The sequence below is a fragment of the Palaemon carinicauda genome, chromosome 18 (genome assembly GCF_036898095.1).
Source record: "Palaemon carinicauda isolate YSFRI2023 chromosome 18, ASM3689809v2, whole genome shotgun sequence".
NCBI lineage: Eukaryota > Metazoa > Arthropoda > Malacostraca > Decapoda > Palaemonidae > Palaemon > Palaemon carinicauda.
In genome coordinates this window covers 78,588,682-78,601,181 of record NC_090742.1, presented here as the reverse complement: position 1 = coordinate 78,601,181, position 12,500 = coordinate 78,588,682, and the positions used below count along the sequence as shown (strand labels likewise).

The following is a 12,500-nucleotide window of genomic DNA, read 5'->3' as shown; positions in this document are numbered from 1 at the left end:
TATAGGACCCTGCTTTTCAAACAAGGGTTGCAGCTTAATAATAATAATAATAATAATAATACCTAAGTTACAACCCTAACTGGAGAAGCAGGATCCTATAAGCCCAAGGGCTCCAACAATAAAAAAATAATCCAGTGAGGAAAGGAAATAAGGACATAAATAAACTACAAGAGAAGTAAGATATTTTAAGAACAGTAACAATATTGAAATAGATCTTTTATATATAAACTATAAAAACTTGAAAAAAACAAGAAGAGTAATAAGATGAAATAGCGAGCAAAAGAGCTCTACTCCAGGGCTGTGGAAAACCATAGAATAGAGGCTATGGCACTACCCAAGACTAGAGAACAATACTTTGATTTTGGAATGACCTCCTAGAAGAGTTGCTCACCATAGCTGACGAGTCGTTTCTACACTCACCAAGAGGAAAGTAGCCACTGAACAATTACAGTGCAGCAGTTAATCCCTAGCGTGAAGAAGAATTGTTTGGTAATCTCGTTGTTGTCAGGTGTATGAGGACAGAGGAGAATATGGAAAGGATAGACCAGACTATTCGGTCTATGTGTAGGCAAAAGGGAAAATGAGTAGTAACTAGAGAGAGGAATCCAGTGTAGTACTGTCTTGCTAGTCAAGGGACCCAATAACTCTCTAGCGGTAGTATCTCAACAGTTTGCTAGTGCCTTAAACAACTTACTACCTAACAAGAGAGGATCCTTGGTAGGATACATAAATTCATAAAATTTATGCAACCACATATACAAATAATATTTAGATATATATATATATATATATATACATATATATACAGTATATATATAAATATATAAATATATATATATTATATATACAGTATATATACACAGTATATATATACTGTATATATATGTATACACACACACACACACACATATATATATATATATATATATATACATACATACACACACACACACACACACACATATATATATATATATATATATATGTGTGTGTGTATATATCAACCACAAATGGGTTTAATATCGAATTTTAACCTGAAAATATATATCCACTAAAAATTCTTTTATGATAAATGCTTCTGGCTAGATACAAGAAATGAACTTGTGTCTCTAAGTGGAAACAACGAACCATGAAGAGAAATATACGTTCATTCTGTCCAAAATACATATTCCTGTCGAATTCAAACCATCTCCACCGCGATAGCTCCTTAATGAGTTTGCAACTTTAACAGATGTAAGCATCAGCCACAAATGATATTCAATAACTAAATCTAACCTTGAGAATATTATAACCACTGAAAATTCTTTTAGGTGAATGCTTCTAGCTGGGCAAGGATTCGAAGTTATGTATCATAAGTGGTGGGTTGGCCAAGGCACCAGTCGTCCATTGAGATACTACATTGAGATACTACCGCTAGAGTTATTGGGTCCTTTGACTAACCTTTTCTGGTTAGTGCTCATTTTTCTTTTGCTTACACATGCACAAAATAGTTTGGCCTATTCTTTTCATAATCTCCCTTTCCTCATACACCTGGTAATACTAAGATAACTGACAAATTCTTCTTCACTTAGGGGTTAACTACTGCACTGTAATTGATCAGTAGTTACATTTCACTTGGTAAGGGAAGAATAGACTCTTTAGCTATGGCAAGCAGCTATTCTAGAAGGGAAAAAAATCATGTAGTCTTTGGTAGTGCCATAGTTGCCTTGCTTGAGGGTACACCCAGGCACACAATTCTATATATTTCCTCATTTCCTTTCCTCACTGGACTATTTTTCCTGTTGGAGCCCTTGGGCTTATAGAATTTGCTTTTCTACTTAGGGTTATGGCTTAGCTAATAATAATAATAATAATAATAATAATAATAATAATAATAGTAATAATTAATAATAATAATAATTACATTCCATGTCCACTTTATATATTCCTGTCGAATTCAGGGATCAGTAATTAGACTTGAAATCAACTTATAAACTAATTTGTGAAAGAGAAAGACGACGTAACATACTCTCAAATAAAATCTTGCATAGATCCCTCCTGGAGGCAGACAAGGAATTGAGGAATAGAGAGGACATAATCCTCAGGAAAGATGATAATTATGCTATGCAGGTCATCATGAACAGAAGAGAGCATATGCACCAAAATGTTGACATCTTAAATGCACCCCCCCCCCCCCCGAGGTTCATGAGATTGAACCGAGGGCCAAAAAAAAATTTAAAGGGAAAGGCAAAAATGATGACAAAAGAAGACATTAGCTTGAAACCAGGAGTGGAGTTCCCAAAAGTAGTTGGTGAATACACACCTTAATATTGTTATGAAATTTTTAAAACACATAAACCAGGAAATCCACTCCCGTTATTTGACAAAGAACATTCCCAGCATATAGACTGGCCAACCCACTAAACATAACGTCTTACACAACATTAAGTAGTTTATTGAAGTTTTCTATGGAATTTATTATTCTCCCAAAAGATATGGAACCCAACGAAGACTTAGCATATCTAGATATGGAAAGTCTGTTCTCCAATGTCCCACATCAGGAGACCATCCGAATAATCTTAAACAATGTCTACAGGTCAGGCAAGGGTCACCTTCCTGTTCCTAAAGAATCGCTGAAAGGTGTGCTAGAATCCTGCACAATGGGGCTCCCTTTTATTTTACACAGAGAACTCTTTCACTAGATAGAATGTGGGGCAATAGTCCCTCTTTTAGAGTTCTCTTTGTCAAAATGTACATAGCTGCTGTGGATTATAGAACGTTCAAGATTCACTAAATGGCATCTTTAACACAATTAAAAAACCCGAGGAACCAAAAAAACTGCCAGTAACTTGAAAGCTAATTTATTCCTAGATTTCATGATCGAAACTAGAAATAGACATACTCATCATTTCCTTGAAGTTGTTTGTAAAAAACAACAAACCCAGTATGTTACATAAGTCTCCACGTAGTCTACGAATGTTGACCAGTGTCTCAACGCACGGGGTGTCCGAACATATACAAGAGGTGCATTATTGGTTTTTATATCAGCAGGGTCTTCTCCAACGGAAGTAATTTGAAAGCAACAATGGAATATTGGAACGTATGAGACAGATGTTAAAGAACAATAGGCATCCCAGGAACATCATAGACCAATGTAGGTTAGAAATTCAAATGCCCCAATAAAAAGTATACTACATTAGCCACACGCCAACAACCTCCAAGAAGAATTTTTCTGATGTACATGATATGAAATTCACATCAAATTACCTTATTTGGGACTCAGAAGTTGTTCACGGCGAGGATTACATTGGAAAGATGATGATTGCCGAAGCAGTGTGTATCAGAAAGCAGAAATCTGTGTTGAACATTCTAGTTCCTTCAGAATATGTCCCCCCTCCAGCATAAGGACATTCCACAGCCAGCCTCTAAAACTTATCCTAGAGTCTTAGGAACTGGTGTTGTGGGACTTCATTAAGAGTCAAGATTTTTTTCTCCCACCGTAAGGTTTTTGGAACTCCAATAATTGAAATTTTGAATATTCATAAAAATCCAGATATCTTCAACGGTATTTTCTCTCTCTCTCTCTCTCTCTCTCTCTCTCTCTCTCTCTCTCTCTCTCTCTCTCTCTCTCTCTCTCACACACACACTATATATATATATATATATATATATATATATATATATATATGCATATATATATATATATATATATATATATATATATATCTATATATATACGTATGTATGTATAGCTTTCTGAGTGGGGATAAAGGGATTCTAGCAGGTAATAAAGTGGGCGTATTTTTTCCCCAGAATAGTAATTTAAACTTGTCAAGAATTGATGTCTTTAACTTCCTAAGGATTTTCTACTTTACCATTTATTCATATTAGTTAAAGAGTTATTTAAATTGCATAAATTACTAATTTACACAATGCTATAAAACCAGATGTGGATAACTCCCTTTTGAATAATCAAGAAGCTTGAGAGAGAGAGAGAGAGAGAGAGAGAGAGAGAGAGAGAGAGAGAGAGAGAGAGAGAGAGAGAGAGAGAGAGCAACTGGTAAATGAAATAAGCTCTTAACAATAGCATTTTTTCTTACTGATCAATACAATGCCATTAACACCACACATTTTCTTTTTTTCCAGGCAATATGATTCTTCGGAAACAACATATCATATTGGTAGCTGTAGTCACCTTTATCGTCCTTTCCTACTTCCCAAGCACTAATCCTAATATTGGTAAGTTATGTAACGAACTAATACTTGACACATTTTGACCAATATGTAAACACAACACTGGCACCACAGAGGGGTCATAGTGACGTTAAACATCGAAAATCTTGAACACTGTAATTGGTTCTAATTATGAATTCCAAGAACTGAACCATTTAATCATTCTTGATTTTAATAACGAGTTTTCAACCGTTGAATGGAAATTTTATCTGCTCGCAGATTTTTGTATTGATGATGAAAAGCAGACTCTGGAGATGTTTGCGCAAACCTCGGCTCATTTTCATTTCATTATATAATTTTACTTGGTGTATGGAAATTTAATACCTAAATAACAGATGTAGTACTTTAATCTATGATATAGAATACGAGGTTGATTAAATGTCAAAAGTTTAATCGATTTCAATCTTGATTTACTTTGAATTAAAAGTGTTTTTTTTCACGACTATCGCAAACCTTTCAAATAGATATTTCATAGCAAGGCGAAATTAGTTTTTTTTTTTTTTTTTTATAAAATATGTGATTGGAGAGAACGACTTTTTTGAAAAGAAATTACATTGGTTTAAAATTTGCATAACCGCCTTTCGGAAATCATATCAAGCCAATATAATAGAAAAGTATATTTACAGTAGGTTATATAAATGCCTTTGTTATGAGGAGGAAATCAGCCGAAAGAAACCCTTATTAAGATATATGGAATTTTATTGTCCGTAAATGAAGACATTGCAAAATTGTTTCTGTATTGGAATGCCGATTTTCAATAGACTTATAACTATATAAAGTGTTAAATCTCCAGCTTCTTAACTTCGACAAAATTAATTCCATAATCTTGCTTTCATTACTCAGCATACACTGCGCTCGGGCACAGTTGATTTGACATTATTATATAATGCATATTTCTGTCTGTGATTCTATATTCCAGTTATATTATATGATAAAATCCAACTATTAAGCAAAACAGTATCCCAAAATCTAGATTTTTATAGGCATGGCCAACAAGTCTGAAGATTTAATGATCGTACCATGGCAACCAATCAGTCAATAGTCCTTCTCAATAATTATTAATGGTAGGTGACCAGGGGGAAGTAATCTGACTTTTTTCCCAGAAATCTCATGCTCTGCCTACCAGCCAGGAACGCCTTTACCCAATGCACAATGACTGGCAGGATATTGCTGGCCGCACTGCCTTTGCGAAAGAAGAGAAGGAAATTATCCGAGAATGATGAATACAGGTGGCTGTCTGAATTAATTTGGAGCAAAGACCAGTTGAATTAAGTGATTAATTAGATAATCAAGATAATGCCAATTTACTCACCCATGTGGCAAACACGTGTACTGCAAAATTTACCACTTTCCAGAACAGAGGAGCAATGGAATAATGTGAGAACGGCGAGCCATGGTGTAGTGAAGACCAGTTGAACTAAGTGATTAATTCGATAATTAAAATAACGTTAATTTACTCACGTATGCTGCTAACATTCGTAGCTCAACATATACTGCTTGCATGAACTGAGAAGCATTGAGATGATGTTAAATTGCAAGCAAAGTGAACCATGGAAGACCAAAGACCAGTTGAACTAAGTGATTAATCAGGTAATTAAAATAACGCCAGTTTACTCATTCTCGGGTCTAATACGCATAGTGCAACATAAACTGCTAATCCGAACAAAGGAACAATGAGATTAAGTTAAATTGCTATTGAAGCTATCCCCACTGGAGCATAGACTAGTTGCACTAAGTGATTAAATAGATAATTAAGATAACCCATTCACACACACATTGGCTGTGGTGAGGGAGCAACCATATGGTTCAAGGCTCAAGGAATGTGAGATTTCTTGGACACAAGTCCGAAAACCGTAGCCAGGCCTTGATGATAAATATTTTAGGTTCGTTGGGTGCACATATTCTATAATTTCTTATGTTCTAAGAAGCTGGTTCAGCTTTTTGATTTTGTTAACAACATGGACTGATTAATATAATGTTACACAAACTATCCATTAATCTCTAACAAAATCTGATACTGGTTGTTTTCTTAATTCCAATACAGCTGTAGAATCACAGGGAAATGTTATAATCAATCAACCTTAGTTTAAAAATGATGCCTGATACTGATTTGTAGTTATTAAAATGTTTAAAAACCAAGGAGTTTTCTTCCGGCATTTGAGATGTACAGTAAACCTTCATCTCAGAAAGCATGATTTATGTGTTAGACCAGATAAAGCCCAAAATATTCCCACCATCGCAGAAAGAAGTCTACCCAAAAAAAAATCAACTATTACTACTACCCATTTAATATTACGATCACTACTACGGTGACAGTAACAATCACTAACAACTCTTAGAACTCTAACACCTAAAGGACACTAAATGTGGTCAACGAGTCTAAAGGTTTCTTTATTGTGGCATGGAAATTTACTGTTAAGAAAAGACTGATAGGCTGTCTGGGAACTTGCTTTTTTAATTTTCCAGTTTTCATTATTATGCCACTGTATTATCTTTTTTTTTAAGTAAACATTTTATTCTGTAAATATTCCTTTATCAAGACAATGTTCTCATAATCTTTGTTCGCAGGAAATGTTCCAATAATAACAATAACGGTAATGATGAATCTATATCATTTCTGGCAGAATCCCCTAAAACGGAACAGTATGAGCTAGATGAAAATCGTTTGGTTTTCCAGGAAAAGAGTTTAAACCAAATTTTATCAGCTATTGATAAGCTCAGTCGTCGAGTCGACGCCCTCGCGAGCCAAACCAAGGACACACAGCCAAATCCTAAGGCTATGATTGAACAGCGTAAGATGGAAGAACTAGAACACCCTCATGAAGACTTTGAAGTAAGAGGTGAGGAGGGAAGGAATGTGGACGAGGATGAGATGAGCATAGAATCAAACTATCCCGATGAGATAGTTAATGGCAGGTAATTCAGATTGTTATAATTGATTTCTGATTATCTACTATGAGATTCAGGGCCGCTGTAACACGGTTTTTTCGCAATAATTTTTTATCTATGAATTTCATAAATATAACGCTTCTTCAGAATGCACATTATATCTACACATAAATTTTGACTATATTCTGCATTACGTAGGTTGAATAAATTTGGTACTTATAATGTAAAAGTGACGTTTTTTGAAGACGGGCCAACTTACTCAGAGAAAAGGTTTCGAACGCACTCGTTACGTAACTTATGACGGCATTTCTTCCCTCTTTCTCGATCGATGATTGGCTATACGTAACGAAGGCTATACCTCTGCCAACAATGACACAAAAGTTTAAATAAAAGCAAAGCAGTACACCTTTATGAACTCTGAAACCTCTCCACTGATAATTGTCATAATGAACAAACCAACAAAATATGTTAATAAATACAAAAACACTTCGATTATTAGTCTAACTCCCAAAATAAGTTTCCTAAGAAATTACAGTGTACTTTATAGGTCACAATCAGATTGACAAGGTGTAGGGAATAGTTGGTAATTTTCAAAAACGTAGTTGACAAGCTTGATTTGATAACTGCTATATCCAATGTCAAGCAAATTTTTATTTATTGTCTATCTACCTACCTATTTACTGTAAAAAAAAAAAAAAAAAAAAGCCGGGTACCGTATTTTGGCTTTAAACCTTCACCAATAATTATCGTCAGAATGATGACTTCATGAGGCTCCACCCACTTTGGCCTGGTTATGATTCAGGATAACACTGAAGGCTATCATGGGCATTGTTGGATCAGAAAATTTAAATTCTGGCTATAAAAACTCATTTCTCGAGTAGTTGATAGAAGTGCTAAATGATCCTCAAGGTTCACAGCAGTTGGCCTAAACGTTTTATTCATGTATACTACTGTTGCGGCACTACTGCTACAGTAGTATTACTACGCTAGCACAGATACCCCACCCACATTTATGTATCGTTCCGCCATTCATAAAGTCTTTGTCATGTTTTTTCACTGTGCAATAAGCCATGGCCTCCTCAGAAATTAAGTTTAACATTAGATGATAGGTTATTTCATTAAGCTGACAAAAAATTATGGCAACTGGGTATGTTATTGCCGATGTTGAAGCTAAAGATAAAGTATGGAATCATTGCTTCATTGCATTATCATCTTTACTACTATTTGTTTTGCTACATGTAGTAATTATTTTAAAGGATAAATGAATTAAGTTCACTTTACTTCTCTAAATTCCCATTAGATGTACAAATAAAACTCCTAAATCTATTCCAGATTCATTTACAAAATGCAGTCATGCCCAAAACATAGCCAACACGGTCGTACGGCCTAAGAAGAAGAAAAAAAACTTATATCGGATGATCCGTTGGTCTGATGGAGATTTTAGCACAAAAATCTTATTTTAACAAAAATAGTTATATAAAGACTGTTTACATACAATCTCTCTCTTTCTCTATGGTGGCATAGTGAAAAGTAAATGGAAATGTTCAAAAGCCTGAATGACATTAAAAGTATTATAATCATGTTACGCTAAATATAAATCAGACTATAAACATTGGATTTAAACTAGAAACTGAATAATTACTTATTCAGGCTATAGGATGGCCACGAGCTTTCTCTTGACGGTGTAAAGTTGTAAGTCATAAGACAAATGCAGTTTTGCAACCACGGGGGCAATTCCAAATCCCGTTAGCTATTCTTGACTGTTATGGGTTTCAGTGCCGATGGAACAAGGTGAATGGGTGTCTGGTGGATGAGCGGGGCAAAATTTTGTCAAAAGGTGTTTACATTACTTACGTAATGAATGTTTTCAACTCTTGGCTCGTTATCACTGGCCATGGCGTCGGCTAGTTCATTTTTACTCTATAAAAATTAAAACTATCGGGTTTAGGTGATTGATAATGCTGACAAAATTTATGTGTGGTTGTAAAATATACATATGTCAACTTTCAGCTACATCCGATGCTTTGATAAGGAGCAAAGTCCAAAAAACCGTGTTACAGAGGCCCTGAATCTCATAGTAGTTGCCTGTATGGCAAAAAAAAAAAAATAAAAAATAAAATTGTCCTTGATAATATATTTCACGATACGTTTTCATTAATCCGATGTAACAATAGCCGATTATTTTTCCTTGATTCGGTGAAAGGGAACAGAAAAAGGTCCATGGTTCCAAGTAACTAAAATATCGTCTGAAACAGAGGTATAATGTAAATAAATGAGCTCAGGGAAATCTGTCGACATCTAACCCCGAAAAGACAGTTAGTGTCAATTGACAGGGTCGGTTCTTCTTCATGTTTTGATTTCTTGAGATACTGGTTAGATAGTTCCAAATAGGAATTTACCTGAGCAATATAATAAAATAAACATGATTTCATAGTACAAGGAATACGTACAATGAGAGTTTTTCAAGGTTTTCACCTCACACCAATAGTCTAATAAAAGCCAGAGTAAAATTTTACGAGATTATTCTCTGAAATTATTCTAACAGCGATTCATTGCTTCTACTTTACTTTTTATTTTCTTTTCTACAATTATATTCGGAAATAATGAGTCTCTTCTTACTATAAAGTATTTTTGAGGCTAAAATAAAGAGTAAGAAAAAGAGAATAATTTGATACATTGAAAAGGAGAATTTGCAATCGTGCTGCTTCAAAATCATTCATGATAGAAAATAATTCAGGTTAAAGTCAGTTTTGAAAGTATATCTAAATATCGTTGTTTTATAAATTGATTATTAGTTACTTTATTCGCATCAATTTATATACAAACGTTAAAAATAATATTTAGTTACAGTTTTTCAGCACACCTATTCGGTGGTAAGGGTTGAGGCCGATAATATGGGGTTGAGGGCTAAAACCTATTTAAGAAAATCTTCATTTACTTTTTCATAAATACTATGTAAAAGGTTTGATTTCAATCATCTGTAAATATTAGTATAATGAAAAAAAATCAAGATAAGATTAGCGTGAGGATTACATCAATATTGCATGTTGATTATTATAAGAAAAATTGATGGCTCGCTCACTTTACGTTTATCTTCAATACTTCAGATAGATTGTGACCTTCCATTATTGGCTATATACGTCTGTTGGATCATATAAATCCAGATTCCAGGGTAAAACTAAAGACCTAAAAATTGACCTGAAAATATATATGTGTATATCTTTATTAATGCTTGATTGATTTGGATAACATATGAGATGCTTTAAGATATTAATAAATAAAGTTTAAGAAAATAACAAAATAGTGTTGAAATAGCTGGTTTTGGCGTGTTAACTTTGACCAGAACTATGTTAAGCCCCCCTGACACTTGTACGCATTTCTGGCACGCACTGGCACTCAAAATGCGTGCCACTTTTGTAGCATGCACTGGGAGGTTCCCGCACTGTTCACGACAAGTTCACGACATGTTCAAGCATAGTTCACGACAAGTTCACGCCATGTTCAGGACATGGCACGAATTGGCAGGACTAGATCACGACAAGTTCACGACACGTTCACTCATCTTTCCGCATCATTCCGCATCGTTCACGCATCGTTCACTCCAGTTCATGACTTGGCCACATCATATATAAAGACGGGGCTTCCTACATGATTTTTATCAAAAGCGTATTCTTGTGCTAATCTTTGATTAATATCCCCTGCATTAATGTGTGGGTTATATTTATAGATATTTGTAACAATTATACTTCTATTTAGTATATATTTTATCATTTAATTATTATTATAGGTAATTAACTGGTTTGAATAATTTTCAAGCTTTATAATTTACTGAAAAAATAATATTTTATGGCAGTTATATGCTGATCAGATATTTTGAACCCACTTTACATTATCTTAGAATTTAATTGGAAGATGACTATTCCATTCATTAGTTTTGTTGTATCGTTTGTGAACTAATATCATTGAAACTGAGGCAGAAAAGATATCTCTAAAAATATTAGGTTGGTTAGGTGCCCTGTGAGCCTTGAAGTCTCTCGCCAGGGTAAATTTCTTTAGTCGCCCTTATTTAAATGGCAGTTGTGAACTTTTTTTTCAGTTTCGTAACTTTTCCTGTTTGTTTGTATATATATATATATATATATATATATATATATATATATATATATATATATATATATATATATATATATGATAAATATTGCAAATTTTTACGTGTTTTTTTCATATTCAAATAAGCCATATATATTTTTGATACATTAATGTCTGGGCGTTTTAATTGACCTTCTGTTCAGCATTAAAATGGGTTAAAGCCTCATAGGAAAGCTCTTCATAAGGATTTATGTTCGAAGCATCCTCATATCCATTGACCTTAGCCCAAATTTCCAGTGTCTTTTGTTTTACGTAATTTTACTAGTTTTGTTTGACCAATGATATTCAGTTGTAGCAATATTTTCTGGATTTATACTTAGTGCTTCTAAGAGTAGAGCAATAGAATCTTTCACTACACGTAGTGTGTTTTCAACACCATTTAGTTACATAGCTTTCAGTGTTCAGGCAGTGTATTTCCAAATTTCAGGATATGATTGGTTGGGAGGCATAAATGGGTTCACATTGGATGTTCAGGTGTTTCGAATGATTGATTTTGTTATGAGCACAGACCCGCTGTTAGTAGTTGTTCATATTTTTTGAAAATTATTTTCTTACTGTATTTAGAAAAAAAAAGTTTGAGCCCTTTTTTTATAATGCCATGTCACAATACGTCTTCGGGAATTTTGTTTGAGATGGTAGTACTTCAGGTCAAGTTTTATATTTTAAAAAATATATTTTTTTCATGATTTGTTAATATTTCCTTAAAATGTATGTCAATATGTCAAACTGTACCAAGCTGAAAAAAATGAATTTCTAAGTAAAAAATATAAAGCTATTTCTACTTATTTTCAGGAAAATTCATTGACGTCAACGTCGCTTAGCATAGTCGTTCAGGTCAAAGTTTACAAGTAAAAATAAGTTTTCTTTCCCAAAACTATTTTGTTATTTTATTAAAATATATAGTAATATCTCAAATAATGCCAACGTTTATTAAAATCCATGAGTATTAATAAGTATAGGGCTATTTCAACTTAGTTTCAGGAAAATTCATTGTTGCCGACACCGTTTAAAATAGTCGTTCAAGTCAAAGTTAACACGTCAAAAAAAAAAAAAAAAAAAAAAAAAAAAAAAAAAAAAAAAAAAAAAAAAAAAAAAAAAGGCTTTTCAAAACTAAATTTGTATTTCCTTAAAATGTATTTTTATATCTCAAGGTATGACAAATTCCATTAAAATTAGTTAATTATTAATACACATACGACTATTTCAACTTATTTTCAGGACAATTCATTGGCGCCAACATTGCTTAATAG

General features: G+C 33.6%; 1 protein-coding gene across 1 annotated transcript in view; it reads left to right on the top strand.

Moving 5' to 3' along the window:
- Positions 1 to 12,500, top strand: part of LOC137657117 (carbohydrate sulfotransferase 3-like) — a 139,099-nt gene that overhangs the window by 110,240 nt on the left and 16,359 nt on the right. The window contains exons 2-3 of the mRNA XM_068391478.1: positions 4,126 to 4,218; positions 6,837 to 7,128. Coding sequence (XP_068247579.1) covers positions 4,131 to 4,218; positions 6,837 to 7,128 — 380 coding nt within the window. The 5' untranslated portion in view covers positions 4,126 to 4,130. The remainder of the gene's footprint in view (positions 1 to 4,125; positions 4,219 to 6,836; positions 7,129 to 12,500) is intronic.